Source organism: Rhipicephalus sanguineus, chromosome 1 (genome assembly GCF_013339695.2).
Source record: "Rhipicephalus sanguineus isolate Rsan-2018 chromosome 1, BIME_Rsan_1.4, whole genome shotgun sequence".
NCBI lineage: Eukaryota > Metazoa > Arthropoda > Arachnida > Ixodida > Ixodidae > Rhipicephalus > Rhipicephalus sanguineus.
In genome coordinates, this window is record NC_051176.1 from 10,415,566 (window position 1) to 10,440,605 (window position 25,040).

The following is a 25,040-nucleotide window of genomic DNA, read 5'->3' on the forward strand; positions in this document are numbered from 1 at the left end:
CCTACACTAGCCCAAGGTATAGGAGGGGGATGGATGGCCCGTTGGCAATGGCGGTTCATTTGTTGCCGGTGTGCGAATCATCAGCACGTTGGACATTTAGATCCCCCTTTCTGCAATCTGCGCCATTGCCGGACCAGAACGTTAGTAGCCTTGCCATTCCTTTGCATTTTGCTGTCCCCAGGTGGCCTTCATGTACTCGTGTACATTAGCACCGTTTTTTTCTGAGCGTCTTTGTAATTACGACTTTTGATCCCCACAGGAGTACGCCGTAATGCATGTTAGCTCTGCTTCGAAATGTGCTAAGGCGTGGCCACTTTCCAAAGCCTCGATTACTTGCTTTAGGTAGTCATCTTCGGTTGGTTTGTTTTACCAGGCAGTCCATCACATCGGGCTGACGAGATTATTTAGTACTGAGGTGCGTGGATCATGACGTCATCAGCATCATGTTCACTGGCGCTCTCGTCGCTGCCTGCTATCCTGGACAGTGCGTCAGCCAACGGCAAGTCCTTTCCAGGAACGTATACTGCAGTGAAATGTCGAAAGGCATTAAACGCTGTACAAAACGCTGGAGACGAGGCGGCATGTCACATAAGCTCTTTTGGGCAACTGCGAGCAAGGGTCGGTAGTCTGTTTCAACTGTCGTGTGGAAGCCCATTATAAATCACGGAACCTTTCACAAGCATGCGTTATTCCAAGCGCTTCCTTTTCTATTCGGTCATATCTTGACTCGGCGTCCGACAACGATCGTATAAGCTTAGCAAATGGACGCCAGTTCTTGCCATGCAACTGCAGAAGGGCTGCGCCTAGCTAGAAACTAGACGAGTCTGCTGTAATTTTGGACGGTCTTGACGGATCGAATAGTGCTACCACAGACGTAGAGGTCACGACTCTTTCCACGCTTTATCGTGCGCACTCGTCCAGTCAAACAAATGATCGCGTTTTGCAATGCGCACAAGTTCGGTATGAACCTGCCAAAATAATTTACAGCGCCTAGCAGCTTCTGCACTCCTTGCTTCGACGGAGGTAGTGGCATGTTTACTCGTGGACAACTTTTGTTGGCAATGAAGCGAAGGCTACAGAGCTAAATCACGCCTGTGCTACCGCTAATGAATGTGAGGCCCAAGCTTTCCGCGTGTGATATAAAAAATACTGCTTTATTTTCTACATGTAGCCCTTTGAGACGGGGACGCAGCTCCATCAGTAAGCTAATTGCATTTGTTTTATACTTTATACATTGCCAATTTGCGTTTTTGCACGCGTAAGAAAGCCGCGCCTTTTACGTGCACCTCGAACGCTAAGCGTCGTCGGAGTCGATATGAAACGCTGATTGCGCGCAGCCATAATTTCCCTTCATTGCCAAGAAAAGCTGTCCGCGAGTATAGCAACGCATTTTACCAGCTGTGCGTCTGCTTTGGTGCCGTCTTTAGAAGTTAGGTCACCAAGAAACTGCACTTCCTCGACGCCAAAAACGCATTTTTCACGATTAAAGGTAAGGCCAGCTGCCAGCGCTGCAACTATAGAAGGCCCCGGAGACGCCTGTCATGCTCTCTTCTTGCGTTCTGCCCAGCGCCAAGGGGCAGACATTGCTCATATCCGGCGACACTCATACATATGGTGTGGACGTGCACGCACTACAACACAGACAACACAAACACTCCAGAGTCGTGGGAGCCCCTCTTGCGTGCTTCCGAGCCAGAAGACCAACGCCGGCTCATCCAGCGCGCGGTGGAGGCTGCGGTATCCCAAGGGATCCCCGCCGACGTCCTCTGAAATAGCGCAACCAGTCTTCGTACTGGTCCCCTCTTTATTATTTTTTTGTTTGTTCTGGGAGCAATAAAGATACCACCACCACCACCCACACAAGCACATCGTCAAAGTAGACGCGCGTTCCTTCTAGGCCATCAAATATGTTATTCATTTCCTTGTGAAACATTTAACACTTTGGCTCCCGCCAGCTCCGACTGTATTTCATCTCGGGATGGGAGCTGATAGTGTTCCCGTTTTAAGCAACGATTAACGTGCCGAGGGTCCGTGCAAGTGCGCAAACCACCGTTGTTTTTTTAGGACAATGACAAGAGGACTTACCCAGTCAGAAGGCTTCTCTACATTTTCAATGATGCGGTGTCGTTCCATGCGTGCAAGCTCAACCCACATTGGCTCTCGAATGGAGTGCGGAACTCGGCGCGCTGGCAACGCTACTGGCGTCGACCCTTCCTCGAGGCGTAGGAGGTTTCCTTCAAGCATAAAACAGCTGTGGAAATTCGTTGACAATCCTGGACTCCAAATGTCCATGAACCTGCAGGCACTGTGCCCTTGAGATCAGACCGAAGAGTTCACAAGTGTCCAATCCCAAGAGCGCTTGCTAGCCTTTAATTCCTAACGACGAAAACATCTGTTGGCTTCTCGATTTCCCCGATTCTGAGCGACATCGTGACAACTCCATAATGATTGATTGCACCACCATCGTGTAGCCTGTCAACACCGTTGCCGATGGTCGAGTTATCTCTTTCTTGCCGAGCTTGAGAACCAGATAGTGGGGATGAAGGTCGCCCTGCCCGACTGTGTCCAGCTCTAGCTTTGCGTCATGTTTAGCCATGGCTTTGTGGCGAGCGCGACTACCCATTCTAAGTTCCTCGATACATCACTGACACACTAGAACTCGTCGTCGGATTCCTCGGTTTGTTCTATGGCGTATTATGATAGTCCAACTTGCTGAACACGCCCCGCCACGGTGGTCTAGTGGTTATGGCGCTCGACTGCTGACCCGAAGGTCGCGGGATCGAATCCCGGCCGCGGCGGCTGCATTTTCGATGGAGGCGAAAATGTTTGAGGCCCGTGTACTTAGATTTAGGTGCACGTTAAAGAACCCCAGGTGGTCGAAATTCCGGAGCCCTCCACTACGGCGTCTCTCATAATCATATGGTGGTTTTGGGACGTTAAACCCCAGATATTATTATTATATTTAACTTGCTGAACACTCTCTAGCGCCTTCTTTCAGCAAGATGCGAAGTGATTCTTTTTTGTGGCAGGCGCCGCATGTTTTGCCCCATGCCGGCACATCCCGTGGATGCTTTCACCCACAGTGCAGACATTCTTTTTTTTAAGAGCTCTTTGGTTCCCGTTGTCTTTTCCGTATAGCGTTAAGCTCGGCTTCGCTTTTCTCCCAAGCTTGGGTTTGACTGTCAACAATTTCAGCCGTTTTACAGTATTCGATTGCTTTTTCTAGCCGTGAGGTCCCGCTCTCGCAGAAGTCTCGCCCTCAATTTGCTGTCTTTCGTGCTGCACACCAGTTGGTCTCAAACCATTGAATTTTTCAGCTCTCCAAATTGCAGTACTGTTACTTTAGCTGAACATTCCTAAAAAATTGCTCACATGGTTCGTCCTCAAGCTGCAGGCGCGTTCTGAAGACTCCCTCAAAAATTGCTAAAATGGTTCGTCCTCAAACTGCAGGAGCGTTCTGAAGACAGCGTTCGTATGTTTAATTCTGATTTGCACTATACAGTACTCCTCAGACGTCTGCACAATTACATCGTAATCCTCGCGTTGCTCATTCGTCAGCTGAAAGGTGTTAAAAACATCGATTTCTCCCTGACCTGCAACGAGAAGGAAGATTGCTGCCTTCTGAGCCTTTGTCCAATCCGGCGTCGTTGTTGTAAGGTCCCGTCCACTGTCCAGAGGGAGCTGCGTTATTCGCAGTGGTAAAGTCACGCAGTGGCCCGTCCCAAGTTCGCTGACATTGACCAGCTAGAGGCGCGCAGAAAACAGACGCACGCACCGCGTCCCACTCTAGCTCGACCCCACTCATGCGGGAAGAAGACGCTCGCATCGCGTTCCATTTTGTCCGGGGCCCGTTTCAATATTCCTTTTTATTGCGATAGCAATTATATGGACAGTCTCGGCTGGATTTTGCCGTCGCCGCCGTCATGCACCGTATATGTATAAGTATATATATATATATATATATATATATATATATATATATATATATATATATATAAAGGCCCAAAGAAAAATAACTCAGAAAAATGCTTCCGAAGCGCGGAATCGAACCAGGGACCTCTTGCTCCGCAGCGAGCGGCGCTATCCACTACGCCACGAAACGCAGATCCTCCACGTAGCTAACGGCGAGCGTTATATACACACCATTTAGCGCTGGACGGACTCAGAGACAGAAGGCGATAATAAGCGTTTCTTCATTACCAGCGAGGTGGCGCTAGGAGCCCGACGGGCGCATTTAAAAGTCGTCGGCGAGCTCGCTCGCTTCTTCTTATATTTGCGCATGGGAGAAGCTTGCCCTTCCGCTGTCTGCTCGCGCGGTTTTCTCGTGGCGCGGGGTAGAGGAATGTTTCACGCTTTCACCGTGATGTCCGCGCTCATGTTACGGCGCGTACGAATGTCACTCGAGCTCAGGGACGCCGCTAAACGAACAAACAGAAGATGAGCGCGAACTATCAAGTGTCACAGCTCGACACTTGAAGCACGCTAGTTTCCTTCGCTGCTTCGGCCGCCTTTGCAACAGAAGCGCTGTTCAAACTGAGAGTATCCATTGGCGAGCCTCACTTCGTATAGCATTAGTTCCTTGCTATCGCATTCATTGCTTCGCCCTTGCGGCGAACTGTGACTTTTTTTTAGGAGCGAAGCTCCGCACGAGACTAAAAAGCCACCTAAACATCGCCCAATGTTAGCGGTGTAAGCATGTTTCATGTTGGCTACCTTGTGCTGCCAACCAAAACTAACGCCGTGGTTTACCCAGAAATTCCCTAGTCAAATTGACGAGAGCAACGAGAGGCCGAGTTGAAACTTGAAGTTAGAGGCACTTGATGGCGTGTCTTCTTTAAAGATTTTGTGTATCTGTGTCATAATTTGTTGTGTTACCTCGCGAGTGTTCGCTTATGGGTGACTGAGATTGCTAAGACTACCAGCAGCCTCAATTACGACGTCATCTACTCTGCTGTCAGCTTGGATGAAGCGCGAAAGACGGGGACAGAAAAGGCACACATACAACCACACATACTGCGCTACGTGTGGGTGTATGTGTGCCTTTCTGTCCCTGTCTTTCGCGCTGCTCCCTTAAGTTATGTTGAACCAACTAGCCAACAAGTTCACTCTTCGAGGTATCAGTGGTGTTCCGATGTAAGCGCCTGGTATAACTCAGTGCGCTCCAGAATGAGGGATTTGCCTTGTTAAGCTTCACCGCTGCACAGTGGCGTTATGCGAAGAAAACTAAACGTCACGCTGTGAAGCTCTAGCCCTTCGTGGCCGAGAAGGGTTCGCTGCCGCAAAGTGGTTGATAAAACATTTACGGCTTCGAAGCAACTTAAAGGAATCAGTCATCTCATGAGACCGCCCGAGACGTGTGAATGTTAAAGCATACAGGCGTACTTTCCATTTGTAATAATGGACATATCGAACTATTTCGCGATCCCCTTCGAATCCGATGTGTCCGACTGTCGTCAAGTGAGGTGAAGCCTGAGGCACTCGAGAGCGCGCGTTGCGTTAAAATGTCTGTGTGCTTTACGTTACCTCGCGAGTGTTCGCTTGAATTTATACAGATTGTTAAGACTATCAGCAGCGCTAAGAAATCCGTCATCTGTGCATTCATTTGACCTGAAATGTAGCAGCTGGCGTTTGAAGTAGGCATCCGTAGCGGCGCCTCGTCGCAATTAATTGTGCAGCAAGTTCACTATGCGATCTCGCTTCAGGCCACCTGATTCATTGGTATCTTGTAATAATCTCTGTTGGCATAATTAAGTTTCTCCATGACACTATTCCAAGAAGTGGCTTGGTCTGTAGATCTAATGTAAATGGTTGCTGCAGGTAGAAGAATCGAAGAAACCTTTGCTATGCACTTGCGCATTTATTAGACGTTTGGGTGCTCGTACGGTGACTGGAGACTGCGTCCTTTTTTGTAATCAAAGAAGACAAAGCATCAGGTAACGTACGTGGCAGATTCTCTGCTGGTGGGCTTCGCTGCACAATGAATCGTCGATGCACAGTGCATGCTTTGTGGCATAACACAGCTGCAATGCCATAAAGCTGACTACAGTGAATCTGTCATCTTGTAGCTCGTATATATAACGTAAATATATAGTGCATTGAATCCAAGGGGCAGTGCAAGCATGGCGTAACAAGCAGGGTACGAGTCAAAATATGGGCGGCGTGCGCAGCACAGATTCTTTGCGTTCCACAACGCAGGAATTGCTTTGTAAGTTTTACCGCTACACAGGGGTGTAATGCGACGAAAACTAAATGCCACGCTGTGAAGCTTGCTACCTGTGGCTGCAATTAGTTGCCGGAAAGCAGGGGCGTAGCCAGAAATTTTTTTCGGGGGGGGGGGGGGGGGGTTCAACCATACTTTATGTGTGTTCGTGCGTGCGTTTGTATGTGTGCGTGTATTTTACGCAAGCAAAATTAAAAAAATTCGGGGGGGGGGGGGTTCAACCCCCCCCCCCCCCCCTTGGCTACGCCCCTGCCGGAAAGAGTATCGCGAGGTTGCTTATACTCAGTATGTATCAAGACATGTACCAACTATATCTAAGCTTCAGACAGGCATTTTATGCATTTTTAATTACGGGTATATCGAGCTATTTAGCGATGCCCTTTGATTCCGATGTATACGAGTTTATATACACTTAGCCGACAGTGTGCATTCGTAACACATTGGTCGGTTCAGCGAAGCATTATGTGGTGAGGAGCATTGATTTTCCTGGCGTAAACAAATACTTTTTTTATTATATGATATTTAGGAGATGGTGCTTCTGTCACCGGCCATTCCTTTTCACTGATGATAGGATATGTGAAAAGCACAGCAATTAAAAAATATATTTTATAAAGAACAGCTAGGCAGAGTTCATATAAGTCCGTATACAATTAACAGAAAAAAGTTGTTCACAATGGTGTTTCATATATCTGCTTGATACAGCACGCATGCGATGGGAGCCATGTATGCATATGCGACATATATCGGTTGAGGATGGCCTAGATCCATCATCACGATGTGTTCGGTAGGCACCGGGAACTCCACTAATCTGATGAGAAAATAAGCAATCTGCATCGCTGCGCCTCCTAGTACACACATATACTGTGCTCCAAGTAGGGAGGCCGGCTTCGGCGTGACACTCGTTCGCGTGGTGGCTCGATCGCCACAAGCATTTGCTTAAAGCAAGCAATATTGATTATTCGATGACTATCACGGAATATTGGAGCTAAACGTTTTTCCAAGGCACCTTTTGGGAAAAGCTGGCTTTTCTGGAACCACAAAACAAGGCCCAAACAGCAGCTCATATGAATACATAGCATGCTAGCTGTTCCGATCATGTCTCAAACTTCGTCGTCCAAAAAGAACCAGCTTCGTAAACTAATGCTCCTGATACGCCAGCGAGGTTAACACAAAAATGAAACCTGCGGCTATGCCTGCGCAGTCATCTCATTGAAGTGAAACAAAACTGATTCCCCCTCCTTGCGAACTGCTTGCCCCTTAGTCAAAAAGTGGCCCTTTCCAAAGAAAGCAGCAAGGATGCACCTTTATTCGTGCGTCCATTAAATCAAGCCACCAGCATTTCCATGGTTAAATCGCATCATCAACGTCTCGCACGCACGTAGAGCCCTAGGTACATACATCTCACTTGAAATTTCCTAGGGACAGCACCAAAAAGTGGTCTGGCAACACGGGCATGTTTTGGTGAACTTGTTTTATCTAGGGACCTTAGTCGCTCCCCGAAGCTCCCCCACCCCTCCGCCTCACCGCTCCGCACCCCAGCGTTTCTAGAACCAGTCAGTTTCGCAGCTCTCCATAGACGCTTGCTCTCCGAAGTGGACGCGATGGCCGACGCAAGAATTAGCGGCGCTGCAGTTCCATCTTGCATCATGCCTCACGCGTTCGCAAATCACACACGGAGTACGGAGAAGCGAGCGTAAAGGCCGTTTCACATGACGCAAAACAGAGCGATTTTGAGCCTGCGAATTCGCTCGCAGCGAAAAAAAACGACCGATCGCTCTCGCCGCAGCGGTCAGCGGCGAGCGAACCAACATGTTGGAAATTTTTCGCTCTGTTCGCAGCGGCGGAGCGATTTTTCAGTCGAGACCCGTCGAAATTGCGCCAACCCGGCCGAGCCGTCGAAATTGCGCCAACGAGTTTGTTTTGGTTATGGCCGTTGTTGCGTATTCTCAAGTGAACTTAGATTGGAAAGTGTTTGTAAATGACAAAACACGCGTGCTCTTCGCGACAGGTGATAAAAAGTTAAGAATATCAAAACGCACAGATTGTTACATTACAATTAAAAGATATGCAGTGTCTGCCACAAACAACGGCAGCAAGCAGCTTTGCGCGCCGCGCCAGTCGCAGAGCGAAAATCGCAGACCATTCGCAGTCCATGTGAAACGAAACCGCCATTAGCGGCGGTTGCGAACAGAGCGAATAGAGCGAACCGAGCGATTTTTTTCGCTGCAATCGCGGCATGTGAAACAGCCTTAAGTAAGCACGGAGAAACGCGCAGCGCGTCGCAAGCGGTTACTCCTCGCGCGTCTGCAGCTCGCTGCGGCATGTGCGTCGCCTCCGCGATTAGCTTCGGCAACGCGCCATTGAGAGCAACGGTGTAAAGCCCCTGAAACTTCATAATGGTGTGCTGCCGTATCCGATCCCGCGGGACACAGCAAGTGAAGCAAAATGGAACAGCAGCGCCGTAAGTTAACGCGTCAGCCGCGTGTGCTGGCTCGCGAGCGGAGTTGCGAAACCGTACTGGTTCTAAAAACGTTGCCCCACACTACCGCCTTCATGAAAGTAAACAGCGAGATCAGGTGCATAGTCGTCTGCGTCCCATTTCTTTCGCTTTATATTCGTACACGGAACAATAGTTTTGATGAGCAAGGCTGTGCGTTCTGGCGCTCCAGTCACACTGGAAGACTCCAGAGGAATATACTGTTCTGGAAGACTCCATGCACTGCACCAGAGCACTGCACGGGTGACTAAATTTCGACCACTTTTCTGCAGGGGCTTCGGACAGCAGCGGACGCTCTGGCGGCGCCAAAGCTTCCATGGTCGCGTTTCAGCTGGCGGGACGCTGGGCGTGAATTTCTGACACCATGCGTCGACAGGCAGACACATGAGATCTAGAACAAAAGCACTTTATTGTTGCAACGTCTTCGCTTTTAAGTAATGCCGGCATCATTGTTGCTAGACCGGCTAGACAATTCCGATACAGGCACGAAACATTACGTGTGTTAACGTGACTCCCCGCTCTACATGACGCTTTTCTTTTTTTGAAACAGTTTCAAGCACTGGTGTGGTCCTGTGGTAGCTGCGCAGAAGGACTGGGTTCGACTCTGGCTCGGACCCACAGTTTCTATTATTTGCATCCATCGCGATCTTTTGCTAACGGACAACGCCAATTTTTCGCTCACAACCGACGACGGCGACACCGGAATTTCCGCGAAACGAGCTCCCTAACGCTATCGCATTTTAATTATATATGTGGAGTAAGGCTGAACCTCCTCGGAATTTTTTCAAGCCGGCAATATGGTCTTGGTGGCCTCAGGTGGCGGCTCGGAGTCCCTGGACTCGGGCGGCATCCACAGCTCTGGGCCGTCCGGCAGGCTGAGGATGCCGCCCGACTCCAGCGACTCCGAGCCGCCACCCGAGGCCACCAGAGGCCATACTGCCGGCCCATTCTGTACAATAAGGTATATTTCTTGTTCTTCTGAAGCAACCCGCGACGGTGGTTTAGTGGTTAAGGTGCTCGACTGCTCAGCCGCAGGTCGCGGGATCGAATGCCGGCCGCGGCGGCCGCATTTTTTATGGAGACGAAAATGCCATAGAGGCCCATGTACTTGGATTTAGGTGCACGTTAAAGAACCCCAGGTGGTTAAAATTTCCGGAGCCGGCGTCTCTCATAATCACATCGTGGTTTTGGGACGTTAAACCCCAACAATTATTATATTATTATTATCTTCTTCTGAAGCCAAGCAGCCCTTAGCAACAGACGCCAGCACCAAAAGTGTTCGCGTCCGTTCTTGAATGATGTCGCTTTTCGTGCGTGTTCTTATTTCCTGTCTTTTCCTTTTTTTTTTGCTTTTCTTTCTTTTTTTTCTTCAAGCGAACCTTATTATGAGTTACAGATTTTGGTGGCGACGGCAGTGGCGTTGTGAGCTAAAAACCAGGTGCCGGCGGGCGTACAGAAATGCGGCCCCTGGAAGGTGCGCCGGTCACGTATACGTATTTGTAAGCACCGTTTTCCAGTCGATGATCAGCCGTCTCTAATACGGCAGTCTGATCTTTTTTCGAGGTGACTTGTCATTTAATAATAATAATAATAATAATAATAATAATAATAATAATAATAATAATAATAATAATAATAATAATAATAATAATAATAATAATAATACTTTATTAACATTTGGCACAGTAACAATATAATACAAAATTGGCCTGCCAAACGTTGCCACATTTCATTGTTGCCAGGATATAAACGCATGACCGTCGCTGTTGCCTTGTAGCGACTGAAGCGCTGCACTGTTAAGCACGTGGATTAAGCCTTCAAGGTCCAATTCCCGACATGCATGGAGGTAGGAAACAGTTTGAAGGAAACATTGTGCAATGGGACATAAATTAAGAAAAGATCTACGTCGTGCACGCACACCCCAAGCTTCCGCTTGCTCCCATTTTCCCGGTACATGGGAAGGGTTTCTGCATTTTTTTTTCTTTGTTGCAACTATGGATTGAGCACATGTAAATTTTATTCAACATCTTCAAAAGTCCTGTGTGGGGACCGCGCTTTTGTGGGCGGGCCGGAGAGACCGTGAGATGCGGAGTGAGTCGGGATTGATCCTTACAAGAGGAGCGGCGTCGCGACGGTTATCACTTGAGCGTGGCCCGAAGCATTTGTTAAAGGCGCGCTGTTCACTTTGACCGCCTCCGTGCAAGGAAATGACACGTAGAACGAAGTGTTCCTTCTTACCTGGCAGTAATGCAATTACAGTAATTAAATTAATTTTTGCTGTAATGAGTAATGTAGTGAATTACTTATGTGGGCCGAACAAAAGAAGGGGAATTTAAGGGTTCGTTTTTCTCTCTTAGACGCAGCCCTAATAACAAACAGACCAAGGAAAATATAGGAAATGTTATTTGTTGTAATTATGATACAAATGCGAAGAAATTAAAGTGGACAAAAGGACAACTTGCCGCCGGCGGGGACCGAACCTGCAACCTTCGAATAACGCGTCCAGTGCTCTACCAATTGAGCTACGGCGGCGTTTGTCCTCCCGACCACCCTATCGGGTATATTTGTGCATTTTAAACCTGCGAGTGTTGGCGCTGCTCGTAGCCCTGACGGCGAGTATATATGAAACACTATCTTTTTTTTTTGCCTGTTGGCGTCACGTAGCACGTGATCACTTTACGAGCTGGCAGCTGAGCAATAATCCCTCGCATTTGTGGGCTGGTAATTTAGTAATGCAGTGAATTTCTTCAAGCGAGTAACTTCAAGAAAATGACCTTGTTGCCTTTTCAATGACTGTTTACTAAAATATAGCATGTCCATTTTTCTTATGGCATAAGAAATTGACCAAAACAGAAAGAAAAATAACAAAGACAAGCTTATCTGAGTGGCAAGGCTGAAAGCATGGTTACGAGGCATGGGCCAAAGAAAAGTCGCGCAGCATATAAACTGGAAGCCTTGACTAACGATTGGCTGGAAGGCCACGCCTTTCAAAACTCTAGACAATGATGAGCTTTTACAAATTACATTACTTTTCAAAAGTACTTATAATGTAATGTCATTACTTAGGGCCAGCTGTAATTTATCACGTTATTTAATTACTTTTTAGGAGTAATATTGCTATCTATACTTCCCGGATACACCGCGATTGTTACGATGCGCGACCTATACTACGAATTTACCCGTATAACGAAGTATCTGGAATGTCCCGAGAACTTAGGTGTAGAGGTGTTCGATATAGTGATTGACGATGATCGCGTAATACTACTTGCGATCAATAATGACAACACCGGAGCAAGATAAGAAAAAACGAATGATGACGCATTATTTATTCACAAACAGCAGTGACGACAGTTTCACATGAGTCTTCACCGCTGCGCGTCGCTGATACCGCGATGTTTCAGTCGTAAAATGGCGCATCGGGAATCATTCTTTGGCGTTTGACACGCAGTAACAGAACCGTTCGCTTAGCTTCGGGTGATTAGACATAATTACGCTTTTTTTTTTCCTTTTTGAAGGATTTGTCGTGATCAATCACCGCAAGGCAAGCGACCGGTTTGCTTTCCGAACCGTTTATATAATATTGCACTCCTGCACACATGAAGGAAGAAAAGAATTGGAGGATAACATTACAAACAAAAACAGGAGGAAAGAAAGGAGTGCTGGCTCAACACGTGATCGCCACGTCAGAGCGGGCGTGCAGTGCAATACGCTGTCTAGAGGTGACGTGTTGCCTATACCACGCCAGGAAAGGCGAAGTAAATCGCCACACGGACAGTTTCTCTCGCTAAGTCTGTCTGCGTGGACGTAGAATTGATCTCTCCTAATTTATTTCTTCCTTCGTCGTGCCTGTACATTATGGAATTCCGCCGCCTCGTCGAAATCGCCATCTTGTCACCTCTGATTGGCCCAGAGGGCCGCTGCAGCCTCTCTGATTGGCTAGCGGAACGCCGCCATTACAGACACCGATGCGTCATGGCAGCGTGATAGATTTAACAAAGGGACACATACAACTGGACAATTTATCGCTTGTACTGTCTGTATGCGTTCCTTTCATATTTCGCGCGGACGTGATGCGTGGGTGTTCTAATGAACAACTATATATAGCTCATATTTCTTCGCTGAATGCTATGACAGGGATGCGACGCGGCACATCCTCAGTAGGTTTCCTTGTAGCAAAGATCCCCTTAACGTGCGGGAAGTGTACAACATCTGACAATCAGGAAGCTGCATCAATGACAGATTGCGTGAATACAAAAATAGCCGGCAAAATCGCATATGATGGGTTTCGCGCACACCATTGTAATCAGCATCAACGTTCCCCTCTATTTCATTCTACCAAAATAATACGTAGTAGTAAATGTGAACTAACAGGACTTATGACAGAAGCTGAACAGAGTACTCGCTGGGAAATATGTGTATCAGCAAACCGTCGTTGGTACTCTCCGGCAAACGATTAGAATATCTGTGCATGCCTTGAGATATCACTGTATCTTTTCGCTTTGTTCACCATGATCACGTGGTTGTGACTGGTGAGGCGAGTGGATAAGTGTGCCCTGGTTTCTAAAAACAAATCATTGTTGAAAATTAGCGCCCTGTACGTGTGTCCGTGTGTGCCTACATTTATCCTATCTTTTATTTGCGTTACAAGGAAGCCTACTGAAGACGCTATGACAGAATTCGACGAAGCGGCGAAATTCTAAGAGTGTGTTGAGCCCCGGTATCTACACCCGCTATTTGACGACAGTGGAGCGCTCACGGAGAGCAGCGACCCTGCGTGAGCAGCGAGCACTGCTGCCGACCAGACAGCACCACCGCAAAGGGATCGTGCATTGCGGTGCACACGACTGTCGTCCCGTCGTTGACGCAGCACGGTAGCACCGCCGCGGCGGCGGGACCCGGCGACTGCTGCTGCTGTTGCTGCTGCTGCTTTCGCCACTTGGCCCGCCGGTTCTTGAACCACACCTGCAACGGGCGTGCGCTCGTCAGCGCGCGGTCTGAGACGCGAGCGCCGCGCGCGGCCGATCGAACATGTCACCTCCACTCGCTCCTCCCGCAGGTGAACGCGCAGCGCTAGCTGTTCCCGCAGCGCCACGTCGGGGTAGTGGGTGCGCGCGAACGCCGCCTCCAGATGCGCTAGCTGCTGCTCGCTGAAGATGGTCCGGTGGCGGCGCTGGCGCGGTGGTGCCTGCTGCTGCTCTGTGACCACTCGACTCAACCGCTGCTCCTCTTGGCGCCGCCGCTGCTCCGCCTCCGGCGCTGCGATAGAAAAGAGCATCGCGGGGATGGAAAAAAGAGAGACGGCTCTTTTCATATGAAAATGGCGCGCGTGCAGACGGCAGCTGCGGAAATCGAATCTCCCTTTCTCACTGACGCTCTCTTTCTGGTCGGGGACGAAAACGCGAGCGGCGGCGGGGATTCGGGCCGCTGCCGCCGCCCTTTAGCCGACTAAATCCGCGCGCCGGATAATCCGCATAGGAGAAGCCCGAAAGCGCGCGCGCCCGACGACACCAGTATAGTTTTGGAAAGCCACAAAGCGCGCTCTCACTCTCTCTCTCTCTCTCGCTCTCTCTGTCGCTCGCGCTAAATCTGCTTACAAAATCTTGCCCGGATTCTCTAACTCCCCCCGAGGGTACCCGCCACGCACGCGGCTTAGGGATTGAGCTATATGCCACTTAGCCTTTTCAGAGAAGCGCGTTATACCGCGGAATCCGTGCCCGACGTTTCTCTCGCTGCGCACCCTCTTAAAGTATTAAAAAATTTTAAAAATGTGAACGGTGCTTTGTGCAGGTGGACAAATTGTGCTGCGCGCCGGGATTTTTCTTTTTGCATGCGCATCGCCGTAGGCGTGAGCCTTGAGACAGGTTCTGTATGATAAAAAGAAGGTAAACGTTGCAGAGGCGGATGCGAGAGAAGCGATCAAAACAACATAAACACCGACTACCAACTGAATCTGCTTCAGCCAGAACGCATCACAGTAAAACCTTTGGGCAACCAGCTAGCCACATTAATGTCCGCAAGTTCTCTCTCTTTCCTCGCGCAATTTTTTATTGGAATGCTCTATCTGGAGAAGCAGCGAACTCTGTGTCGTTGTATTGATCTACTCAACACAATTGGAAATATTAGTTTTCTTGATGTAAATGGCTGATATTGAAGCATACCTTGATTTGAGTGTGGTTGCCTTGTATTAACAGCAATATAGGTGTAGCACATTGCTATGTCTTTGCATTTATCGGCACTCAAACCCGACTATATCGAACTCTCGTAAATCGAGTTATCCTTTATAGCGAACGATTTTCGAACAAGACCTTGCTTTAACGTCAATGCATGGGCTACATCGAACAAAAATAACCGGAACACTTGATATATCGAACATCGGGCAGTACGAAACGCCCCAAGAGGTTGGCTTTCCCTCAAAAGAGGTTGGCTTTTTCTCACGGAAACGGACTTTCCCGCATGCATTTGTGAAAGTGAGCGCTGTGATTAGGAGGGCCGCATCGATACCGCATTTTCTCGCCTACAAGCCGCCCCTAACCGCCATCGCCAACAACAACCCGCGCAAAAATAAGAACCAGAAAGAACTAAAAAAAAAATCCTCCTGTGTTGCCTTAACCTTCCTTGCATTATCGTGAAGCAGTTCCGCAAAGTCAACTTGTGCACCAAAATTCGCATCGAAAATACAGAAAAATTAATTATTCAATATATAAGACTAATTCCCGTTTTTTAGCGAGTTCGATGTATACGGGTTCGACTGTACCTTCTTTCATCCTGAATAAATACCAACTAGATCAACTTTCTGTCGTTCTGAGATCCTATATGTTCCGACTAGACGTCTGTTCAATTTAATAGCGCGACGACGCTACTAACTTGCAGTTCATCAATGGCCATCAGTACGACGTTCTCTCCACTTGGGAATCGGCACTTATAAGCATATCTAATGGAATACGGTTACACGAAAGCAACAGGAGCACGTAGTCTGACCCGACAGCGTTTATACAAGAACTCGTTCCTGGTGGATCTAGACCCGCCGCGGTGGTCTAGTGATTATGGCGCTCGATTTCTGGCCCGAAGGTCGCGTGATCGAATCCAGCCCACGGCGGCCGCATTTCGATGGAGGCGAAATGCTATGGGCCCGTGTGCTTAGATTTAGGTACGCGTTAAGGAACCACAGGTGGTCAAAATTTCCTTAACCTTCCACTACAGCCTTTCTCATAATAATATCGTAGTTTTTGGGCGTCAAATTTCATCTTGATGGGAACTGATGCGCACAAAAGACAGGGACACAAGAAGGAATTAATAACATACATGGACAGACGAAGCGCATCGTCTGTCCATTATGTTCCTTCTTGTGTCCCTGTCTTTTGTTGCACATCAGTTCCCATCAAGATGGATCACCAACAAGCCCAAGTCGAAACCCTCCTGAAGGTCAAACTTCAACAATTATGGTGGATCGATATCGTCGCGACAGCTTCTTCGTTCAGCATATATAAGCGATAAAGACAAATACGTTCGGTTAATCGTTGCTGGCTCGGAACAACCGACACAATCCGTCAGCGTTTACGTATATGCGTTTTAAGTGGTGAGGCTGGCTGGTTCCCTAATCCTCGCACTCAGGCAGGGTCACCCAATTCGACAATCGCTCAGACCAACCGTATACCTATTGTTTGCAGGGCAGGCAAAAGCTCAGCTCGACAATCGCACTCGACCCATTTTTGTTAGGGAATTCATCTAAACTTGTCCTGTAAAGCACCAGTAATAATAATATCATGGGTTTAACGTCCCAAAACCACGATATGATCATGAGAGACGCCGTAGTGGAGGGCTCCGGAAATTTCCACCACCTGGAGTTCTTTAACGTTCACATAAATTTAAGCACACGGGCCTCAAGCATTTCCGCCTCCATCGAAAATGCAGCCGCCGCAGCCGGGATTCGATCCCGCGACCTTCGGGTCAGCAGTCGAGCGCCATAACCACTAGAGTATACCGTGGCGGTGCATAAAGCACCAGTCATCGCCTGCAGCAAACGCGAAACGTTGATTGATAATATGTAGGGGTGTACGAATATTCGAAAGTTTCGAATATTACATTCGAAATATTCGTATTCGATTCGAAAATCGTGTATTCGAAAAGTTTCGAATATTCCATAACTTCGGATATTCGAAAAATTCGAATATGCGATTCGATGATCATGCATAAAATAACTCGTCTTCCACATTTCTGCTGCGTTCGTATAGCTAAAAACGTTGCCGAGAGGAGCGATAAACATCGTAAGTACACGGAGGCACGATCTCTGCCTACGACGAGCGCCCCAATACGTATGATTTATTGCTGGTGCATCTCCGCGATGATGTGTGGTTGTTTTCCTACGAGCTGTGCCGCCGAATCTGAGAAATAAGACAAGAAGTTCTGCCTGGCAGGCCGTTTTTCTGTCTGACTATTAATACCTTTGGAGCTCCGAAGGTATTAAAACTGAACAGCTTCGGCTGCTGTGCCCTGCTTCATGCATGCAGCGAAGTACAGCAGCCGAAGCGTAGCGAGACATGCGATGCAACCAGTGACGACGATAATCAACTAGGGAACCTTCATGTGCGCTCCTCCGTGCCTCCGTATTTAAAAGACGGAGACACGGAGACGCGCGCATGAAGGCTCCCTGTAATCAACGACATGCATCAGTGACGACACCTCTTCCCTGCAGTAGAATTTAGAAACTGACCTATTAAATCCATTCTAATCTGTGGCAAATGGCTTTCCCATTTCTCAACGATCAAAAAGACCGACATGCTGCTCATCTCGGTCAGACGACGACGCGTCCGTATACGTCTCGCACTAAACGGAATTCACCAAAGCATACTGGTTTTCCCTCCGTTTCGTGAAAAGATGAGTGATTACTGTAGTACTGCTTGCGAAATGTTCGCAGAACTTCAAGCCCAGGCACCATTCCGTAATTTTGCAGGTAGTTTCGCCGTGGTTAATTATTGCTTTGCACGTTTTGTTCAAAACGGAGGTATCATTGTGTTATTACATATAAAATGCCCGTAATATATTAAACGGAAGTACCGTTACATAATTTTACGTACGATCTTTTTGTATTTCTGGGCATAAAAATTGTCCTTTTTTTGTATACGTACATGTCACCCGACAAAGCTCGGAAATTTCTACAGTATACTATGAATGTGTTTTCACTGGCCAGAGGTTGTTCCTCTGGACATTGTCGGATTCTGCCACAGTTGCCAAACTTCGCAGTGTCGGCGCCTTGAGGCAATCGCGTAGAGGTCGCGTCGTTACTCTGGTTCAATCAGAGACGACGAGATGGCGAACTAGACATTATTCGCGACTTTGCGAAAATACCGGCTGTATCCAGGACTTCGTCGATGCTCAACTACAGAACCTCTAACTCATCTTTTCTATGCATACAATAAGTCTTCTGTTGGCCTCATTGGCGTCGGCAGGAAGGGGGGGGGTGCAAAAAGGGTACTTGCCCCAACCTGTCATAGTACGATGACATCTAATAACTGTACTGGAGAGCCTCAAAAACTAGTCTTAACGTGTTTGTGACCGTCAGAGCCTTTTTTTTTTTCCTTTTTGGTGAGTGCAATTGGCCAATAAGAAACCCTCGCAAACCGGGGAACTTTTAAAGCAGGTGTTGTTTGACCTCTCTTTATGCTATGCATCTCGGGTCGACGCAACCTTCTCATACTACTGTGAAGATGCCACCGTGCCTCGATTCAGCAGCATCGCCATCCGCTGCTTGCCTCCCTCTGCCGTTCGCTGGCGTCTTTATAGATGGTGCTCTACGCTGGTTAGCTGTGTTTATTCATAGCGTCATCGAAGGAACGTGCCGCCAATAAATCTCTTCTCACTGTTTTCATTTTTGGAGTAGAGAAGGGGTGTACCGTATGCCACCCGTCCCTCTGCATCTTTGCGCACCTATCAATTAGTGCTGCTATAAACATGATGTGTATAATACCCTTCTTTGGCGACGAAGCGGCTATATCCCGAGCTGTGGGACGAAACAGGGTGCATTTATTGCTTCTGCTGCGCAACGCTCCAGAGCGTGCACCTACGATGCGGGTTCATGGGCGAGCCAAGCGAGCAGTTCCACAGGGTTGCAAACTCTTGCGAGTTGCGCAGCGGTTGGTTGACGCGCTCTTGCGCCTCCGGCTCGCGTCCGTCGCACAGGCTGGTGGCGAGCAGTACGTGGAAAAGTTGACGCGCGGTCAGACCCCTGCGCAGGGTGTCGCCCATGGCGACGCGGCTCTCGCGCAGGTACGCGGAGAACTGTGCCTGCGCGGGCGCGAGCGATGCGCTGTCCAGCCAGTGACGGAGGGATGACAGGCCTTCCGGCTCCGATCCTCCGCGTTGCGCGTCCAGGCAGCCCTGGAGCCGGTGCAGGGCGGTAGACGTGTTCAGCGACCACTCGAGACGACCCAGAGCGTGGCTCCTCTGGTGCACCGCCTGGAGGAGACTCCGGGCCAGACGACTCGCGATACGCGGCACGCCCAGCGACTCCTGGTCCGCGGGCTGACCCAGGTCCAGAAGCGCAGCGGGAACGAACACGGAGCCGCTGGCCCAGTCCCAGCGGGGCCAGGTGTCGAAGACTGAGCCCTTCCAGCGACCTCCCAGTCGCGCGGCCAGCGACGAGCGGCAAGCGTCGCGGTACGCTGACAGAAGACGCGCCACGGGCGCCCTCTGGTGGTGCCGTTGCGCCGGAGACGCCGCGTAGGGCGTATAGGAGAAGCGCACTCGAACTCCGGACAGCACATTGCGTGCGCGGGCTCTGTCGCTTGCCGACATCCACGGAAGCGAGGGTAAGGAAGCGACCATGCGTCCCTTGAGCTCCGCGGCGAGCGCCGACAGCGACGCCAACCTGGCGTCCAAGAGAGGCGCCAACGCGGCCATGTACGTTTCCTGCAGGAGGGGTTCGAGTTGGCGCAGGCAGCGCTTCCAGCGCGGCCAGCCAGTGGCGGGCGCAGCGGTTCCCTTCAGGTGCAACTGCCAGAGGTCGCGGAACTCTTCGCCCTGAAGCAGCGGCGACACGTGCACCATCAGCCGGAAGCCGAGGTAGTTGAGCACTTCCGAGGCTCGCGTCATCTGCAGTACCGAACGTAGAGCGCGCAGATACCGGTCGCTCTTGACCAGCAGCTTTGTCTGGTCGCGCACCGTGACCAGGCCGCGAAGCACGAGCGACAGCAGAGGCTTGTACGCAGCGTACGACGCCACGCTGGTGACGCGGAACCGGCTGGCCGCGAAGTCGTCCTCCCCGCGGCTGCTCGAGATCTCTGCCAGCTTCTCGGAGAAGTCGCGCACGCCCGCGCTCGCGTTGGGTTCCGCCGATCCGCCCACCAGGCGAAACGCGGCCGCGGCGCCGTCCGTGTACCAACGCGGCAGCCGCCGCTCCCGGTGCTGCCCGATGAGAAGGTCCGGCTCTCCCAGGGTCACCAGCGTCTGGCCGCTGCCCGTCTGCAGCCACTTGATCTCATCAAGGTTCCGCTCGAAGCCAAGGCAGTACAATGCTATAGCATAATATACACAGAGCGATTGCAGAAGCTACCCTTGCGAAAGTGCCATATATGGCTTTCGTATGTTTTATGTCGCTGTTGCATATGTGAACAAAGACTTCATTTAAGACTAGGTGGCATCATTTGTCTTAGTTTCAACTTCCAAATAGTTGTACGCGCTTATCTATATTTCACACGTTCCTGCTAACTTCCTGCATTTTTTGTGGTGTTTTAGCTACAACAATTCCTGTGTGTGTTGTCTGTCGGCTCTGCCCTTCAAGCCCAATGCGGCTTTGGCAGTCCAATTTTGTAATGATGGTCTTGAATAATAATAATAATAATAATAATAATAATAATAATAATAATAATAATAATAATAATAATAATAATAATAATAATAATAATAATTATTATTATTATTATTATTATTATTATTATTATTTATTATTATTATTATTATTATTATTGTTGTTGTTGTTGTTGCTGTTGTTGTATGGCCGTATTTGGCCATATAAGGGTAAACATAAGGCGATATACTACCATATATGTATATAATGCCATATAAAGGTCCGCATATGGTCATGTACTGCAATATATGACTGTATATATATGTCGAGACGATCTGCTACAAGATGTGAAAGCGTGCTTCTCGTCACACCTATTTTAACTTAACCTCAAACTAGAGTCGTTATCAGTGCGCCATCATTCACGCTGGTGGTATACCTTTCTTGCAGCCTTCCTTTCCTTCCGGACTCACCGTCCGCTCTTTCAAAATAGACTTTCTAAAAAAAAGTGGCGCAGTCTACGTGGTGCGCTCAACCCGAATCGAAGGATGGCGAATTAAACGGCTGCGCAAAGTTTCCCACCGCGCGTCCCTCTCAAATTTTCGTCAGATTAAACGAAATACCATCGAATCTCGTTATGAAGAAGTAGCATGGAGACCATAAGTATCCTAGATTCATTGTAACAGAAGATTGAAATCGGCACAAACAGATCGGCAATTTCGCTGGCGCGAAAAATCCCAGAAACAAAATCGAATTATTATAGGCTTTACACCCACTGTAAACGAAGTAATCCTTGCCTGTCTCCTTGTGGCAATTTAAACTAAACATACCGAAACACGAGAAGGTGAAATTACAACAGAACAAAGTTATTTTGACAAAACAGGCCTTCGTTCTTGTTTATTTGAAGAAGGATGTGACCACATTTTTAACAAAATAAAAGAAAATGTGAGTGCGAATTGTCTTCCAATAATTAGTTTGCTTTTTGTGCTACGTTTTGAGTTCTGAGTCGCGCGCAAACCAAATATTTGTTCGTTATAGCCGATATCGGGGCGGCAGTCGCGTTGTCTGTTTCGTTGTAAAAATAATGCATGTCATTGAAAAATGAAGCGTGGCCAGTCAAAATTCGTATTTCGTTTGCTATAACCGATAATTCGCTATATCATTTTGTTATAACGAGGTTCTACTGTACAATAGCTTAAATTCTAGTTGAAGTGCAGTCATCCATGTTAGGGCTAGTTATACGTGTGCTAACGGGATCTCACGTATCCCCGTTTCATTTCGTAGGCTGAGAGGAGGCATCGGCCACTGACTACAGACATAGGCAACTCTATGCGTAACACATATACGCCTTTTCACAGAAGGCTCCCTGGGAGCCGCCATTATCCCCTCCGGGCTGTGGCAAATAAACTTGACGCCCCCCCCCCCCCCCCAAGAAGAAAACGCACTGCCGAGGCAGTGACGTCAGCCTTTGTACTCCTGTACCACAGCCCAGAAAGGAGGTGCTTCTTCTCTGCTGTGAAAAGGTCTATACTCCTTTTCAACGAAGACTCCGTGGGTGCCGCCATAGTCTCCTATGGGCTGTGTAAATAGGCATGCCCCCCAAAACACACTGCGAGGCAGTGACGTCAGCCTTTGTACTCCCGTGCCACAGTTCAGAAAGGAAGTGCTTCTCTCCTTCTAAATGTCTATAAATGGGAATTATAGTCCTTTCCACAGGAGAGAAGAAACACCTCCATTTTGGGCTTGGGCACCGGAGTACAAAGGTTGGCGTCACTGCCTCGGAGTGCATTTTGGGGGTTCGCGCCTATTTGCCACAGCCCAGAGGGGATTATGGTGGCGCCCAGGGAGCCTTCAGTGAAAAGGTCTATAGTATGCTTCGAACGCACATATTCTTAAACAAGCAAAACGGTTGGGACACCTGTAGCAACTCGACGGCGAGCAGCGCGTCCAAGCCGAGGTCCCTGGTGAGCGTGGCTGCGACTTGCCACGCGTCCACGTGGTCTCGATTGTTGCGGTACGGCCATCCGGCCAGGCCCACGTCCTCGAGCAGCTCGCGCAGCTGTCGCAGTCCCGTCTGCGTCGATCCTTTCCAGCACAGTCCCAGGAGCGGCGGCGGCCTGGCGCGCAGGACTTCCAGCAGGGCGCGCTCCGTGCGCGCCGCCAGGAGCGCGTCGGACGCTCGGCGTCTTCGACTGCACGCGAACGCGTAGAAGTCCGCGCACGGGTCGGCCGCCCAGTCCAGGTAACCCTCGAGATAGGACGAATGTGCCAGGCAGAAGCGCGTGAGGCACACGCTGTGCAATGGACTCTGCTGCTGTTGTTGCTGTTGCTCTTGCTGCGACGGTTTCTCGGTCGAACTCTCGGAGGCCTGCTTGCTGGACGCTTCGGTGGTGGCGTTGTCGGCGGCAGGAGTGCTGGAGGACACGGCGTTCGAACCGGAGGCGGCTGCAACCGCAGGGGCGCGCTTGGTGGCCGCTGCAAGCTGCTGCTGGCTCAGCCGGTCGTTGGACCAGTTCACGTAAAGGTACAGAAGCGCCCCCGAGCACAGCAACACGACGGCTGTGCTGACGACGGCGAATACGGAGCCCGGTGCGGGACTGCGGCCCCAGCTGAGCACACTGCTGCTGCCGCTTTTGCGGCGGCGCGCCGATGCGACCTCGCTGCTACTGCTGCTGTACTCGGACTCTTCGCCGTAGTCGTCGTCTCGCATGCGGTACAGGAACGGCCTGCGCGGCACCAGCGTGTCCGAGGAGACGTCGGTGACGCGCTCTTCGGACGAAGAGGCGAGGCGTCGCACGGCGCGCGGCGAGTAGCGGCCGCCGCGGCGCGCCGGCTCGTCCCAGGCCAGGTCGACGGCCGCCATGCTGGTGTTGGCGATGATGATGATGTTGTGCTTGAATGGCGCGTATAGACTCATACCCACTAACGCGCAAATGGCCCATGAATCGGGTGAATGAAGGCATACTTAAATCCCGTTGTCACATGGACCCTCGCGATCGTAATTAAAGACACGCGATCCCGATACATATATAGGGACTGATTGGGATTGAAATTGTTCCGTGTGAGGACCGTATTGCAAGAACTTGTTGATCTAAGGGGAGGAACGCAATCTTGAGAAAAAAAAGAAAGTTTGATAAAATAATGACGAAATAGTTTGATGAAATAATTCAGGAGAGTGATCAATGAGACGAACTCACCTAATAGTGTGGAAGAGACAGCGGAATCACGTTGATACGATCTTGCGGGAAGTGGCAAATAAGACGTGTCATCCGGAAATCGCATCGACCGAAGCAAGCTCTGAGATGTCTGAAAATAGGCGTACTTATTGACAACCTCCATTGCAAAGGTTCGTCTGGCTTCGAGTGACACGCCTTCGCATGACGTGATCTGCGGAGCAGCATCACTCGTCGCCACAGGATTACTAACCAACGCCATATACCACAGTGCACACTTAAATCGGCGATGTGGCTTGCGGTTATCTCCGATCTCTCCCTGCCACGGGTATTTCTCAGTGCTCTACTGATGCAGAATCCGCATAGCTGTGAGCGTGTGACACGTTTTCTGTGAAAATCCAAATAAGGCAAAAGTTTAGCTGAAGATAGAAGCTTGCAGAGATGAAACGTTCTTGAATACGGGGTGTTGAGTTGAGTTGAGTTTATTTACCACATACAGTTTTACAGTAACTGGTTGGAACAGGAAAAAAAAAGGCTGCATAAAAACAGCTTGACAATGCCCCACGTCCCAGATTCACTGTGGCAAACACGACGGCAAAAGCAAAGTAAATTTAAACGCAATTCAATCCAACAATGCGCATGCTATACATTGAAAAAAGTTCTACAAAAATGAAATATTAATACGGACATATTTTACAAAGCATATTTAAAATGGAAGAATCAGAGAGAATACGCACATTTTCACATGTAATTTTGAAATTATTCAGAGTACTTGGCAGACAATAACACAGTGCCTCAAAACCGTACACTTAGTGAGTGGCGTCGGAACATGCATGCCAATGTTCAGAGTGTCGGTTGAGGCGCAAAGAAGGATTTGGTTGCAGATTAGCTAAACTGCGTATATATAACCGCGACTTTTAATGGTATGAGACCTGAAGGAGATTAATAAGGAATAGTCCTTATTAATCTTCTTCCGGAGGATGAAGGAGTGTCGCTGGAGACGACGTTTCGACAAGTGGACTAGTCTTCTTCAAGGCAGCAAACTGAGTTGCTGCCTTGAAGAAGACAAAACCGCTTGTCGGAACGTTGGCTCCATGGCGACACCCCCGTGTTCAAGAATTGTTCCCGTTGTCTTTGAATCGTTGGAACGTTATTTATAAATTCGGCGTTAGAACTTCAACAAAATATGTTAATTTCTCGGGCATACAAGTTTTTCGAGACAACAAAACAATAAGAAGGAAATAACATGCATATTTACATACTTCTTTTTTTCTCTCATGTTGTAATCGCGCTTTGGCGGTTGTTTCGAAAAAGAAAAATCACCGCCCGAAATTAACACTCCGTACAGATCCGTGCCGATGAGGCCGAGGC

General features: G+C 49.1%; 2 protein-coding genes across 3 annotated transcripts in view; both read right to left on the bottom strand.

Moving 5' to 3' along the window:
• Positions 1–25,040, bottom strand: part of LOC119389414 (papilin) — a gene marked incomplete in the record, with an annotated part of 1,122,639 nt that overhangs the window by 86,372 nt on the left and 1,011,227 nt on the right.
• LOC125757680 (uncharacterized) lies at positions 13,547–23,366 on the bottom strand. Of its 2 annotated transcripts, XR_007415429.1 has the most exons (3): positions 22,415–23,366; positions 13,753–13,973; positions 13,569–13,679 (listed from the first exon to the last, which is right to left on the bottom strand). XR_007415429.1 is itself a non-coding variant. In XM_049413536.1 (2 exons), exons 1-2 carry the CDS (start codon positions 23,357–23,359, stop codon positions 13,929–13,931), a joined length of 990 nt encoding a protein of 329 aa, XP_049269493.1. In that variant the 5' UTR covers positions 23,360–23,366; the 3' UTR covers positions 13,547–13,928. The 2 variants fall into 2 exon arrangements, 1 of the variants encoding a protein (XP_049269493.1); XM_049413536.1 differs by having other exon boundaries at positions 13,547–13,973.

Excerpts from the sequence above, each read along its gene's own strand:
- LOC125757680 (XM_049413536.1), bottom strand. The coding sequence starts at position 23,359 with ATGGCGGCCGTCGACCTGGCCTGGGACGAGCCGGCGCGCCGCGGCGGC. Across the intron at positions 13,974-22,414 it reads TCGCCGTCGAGTTGCTACAG|CGCCGGAGGCGGAGCAGCGG; the intron begins GTGTCCCAACCG and ends TTTCTATCGCAG.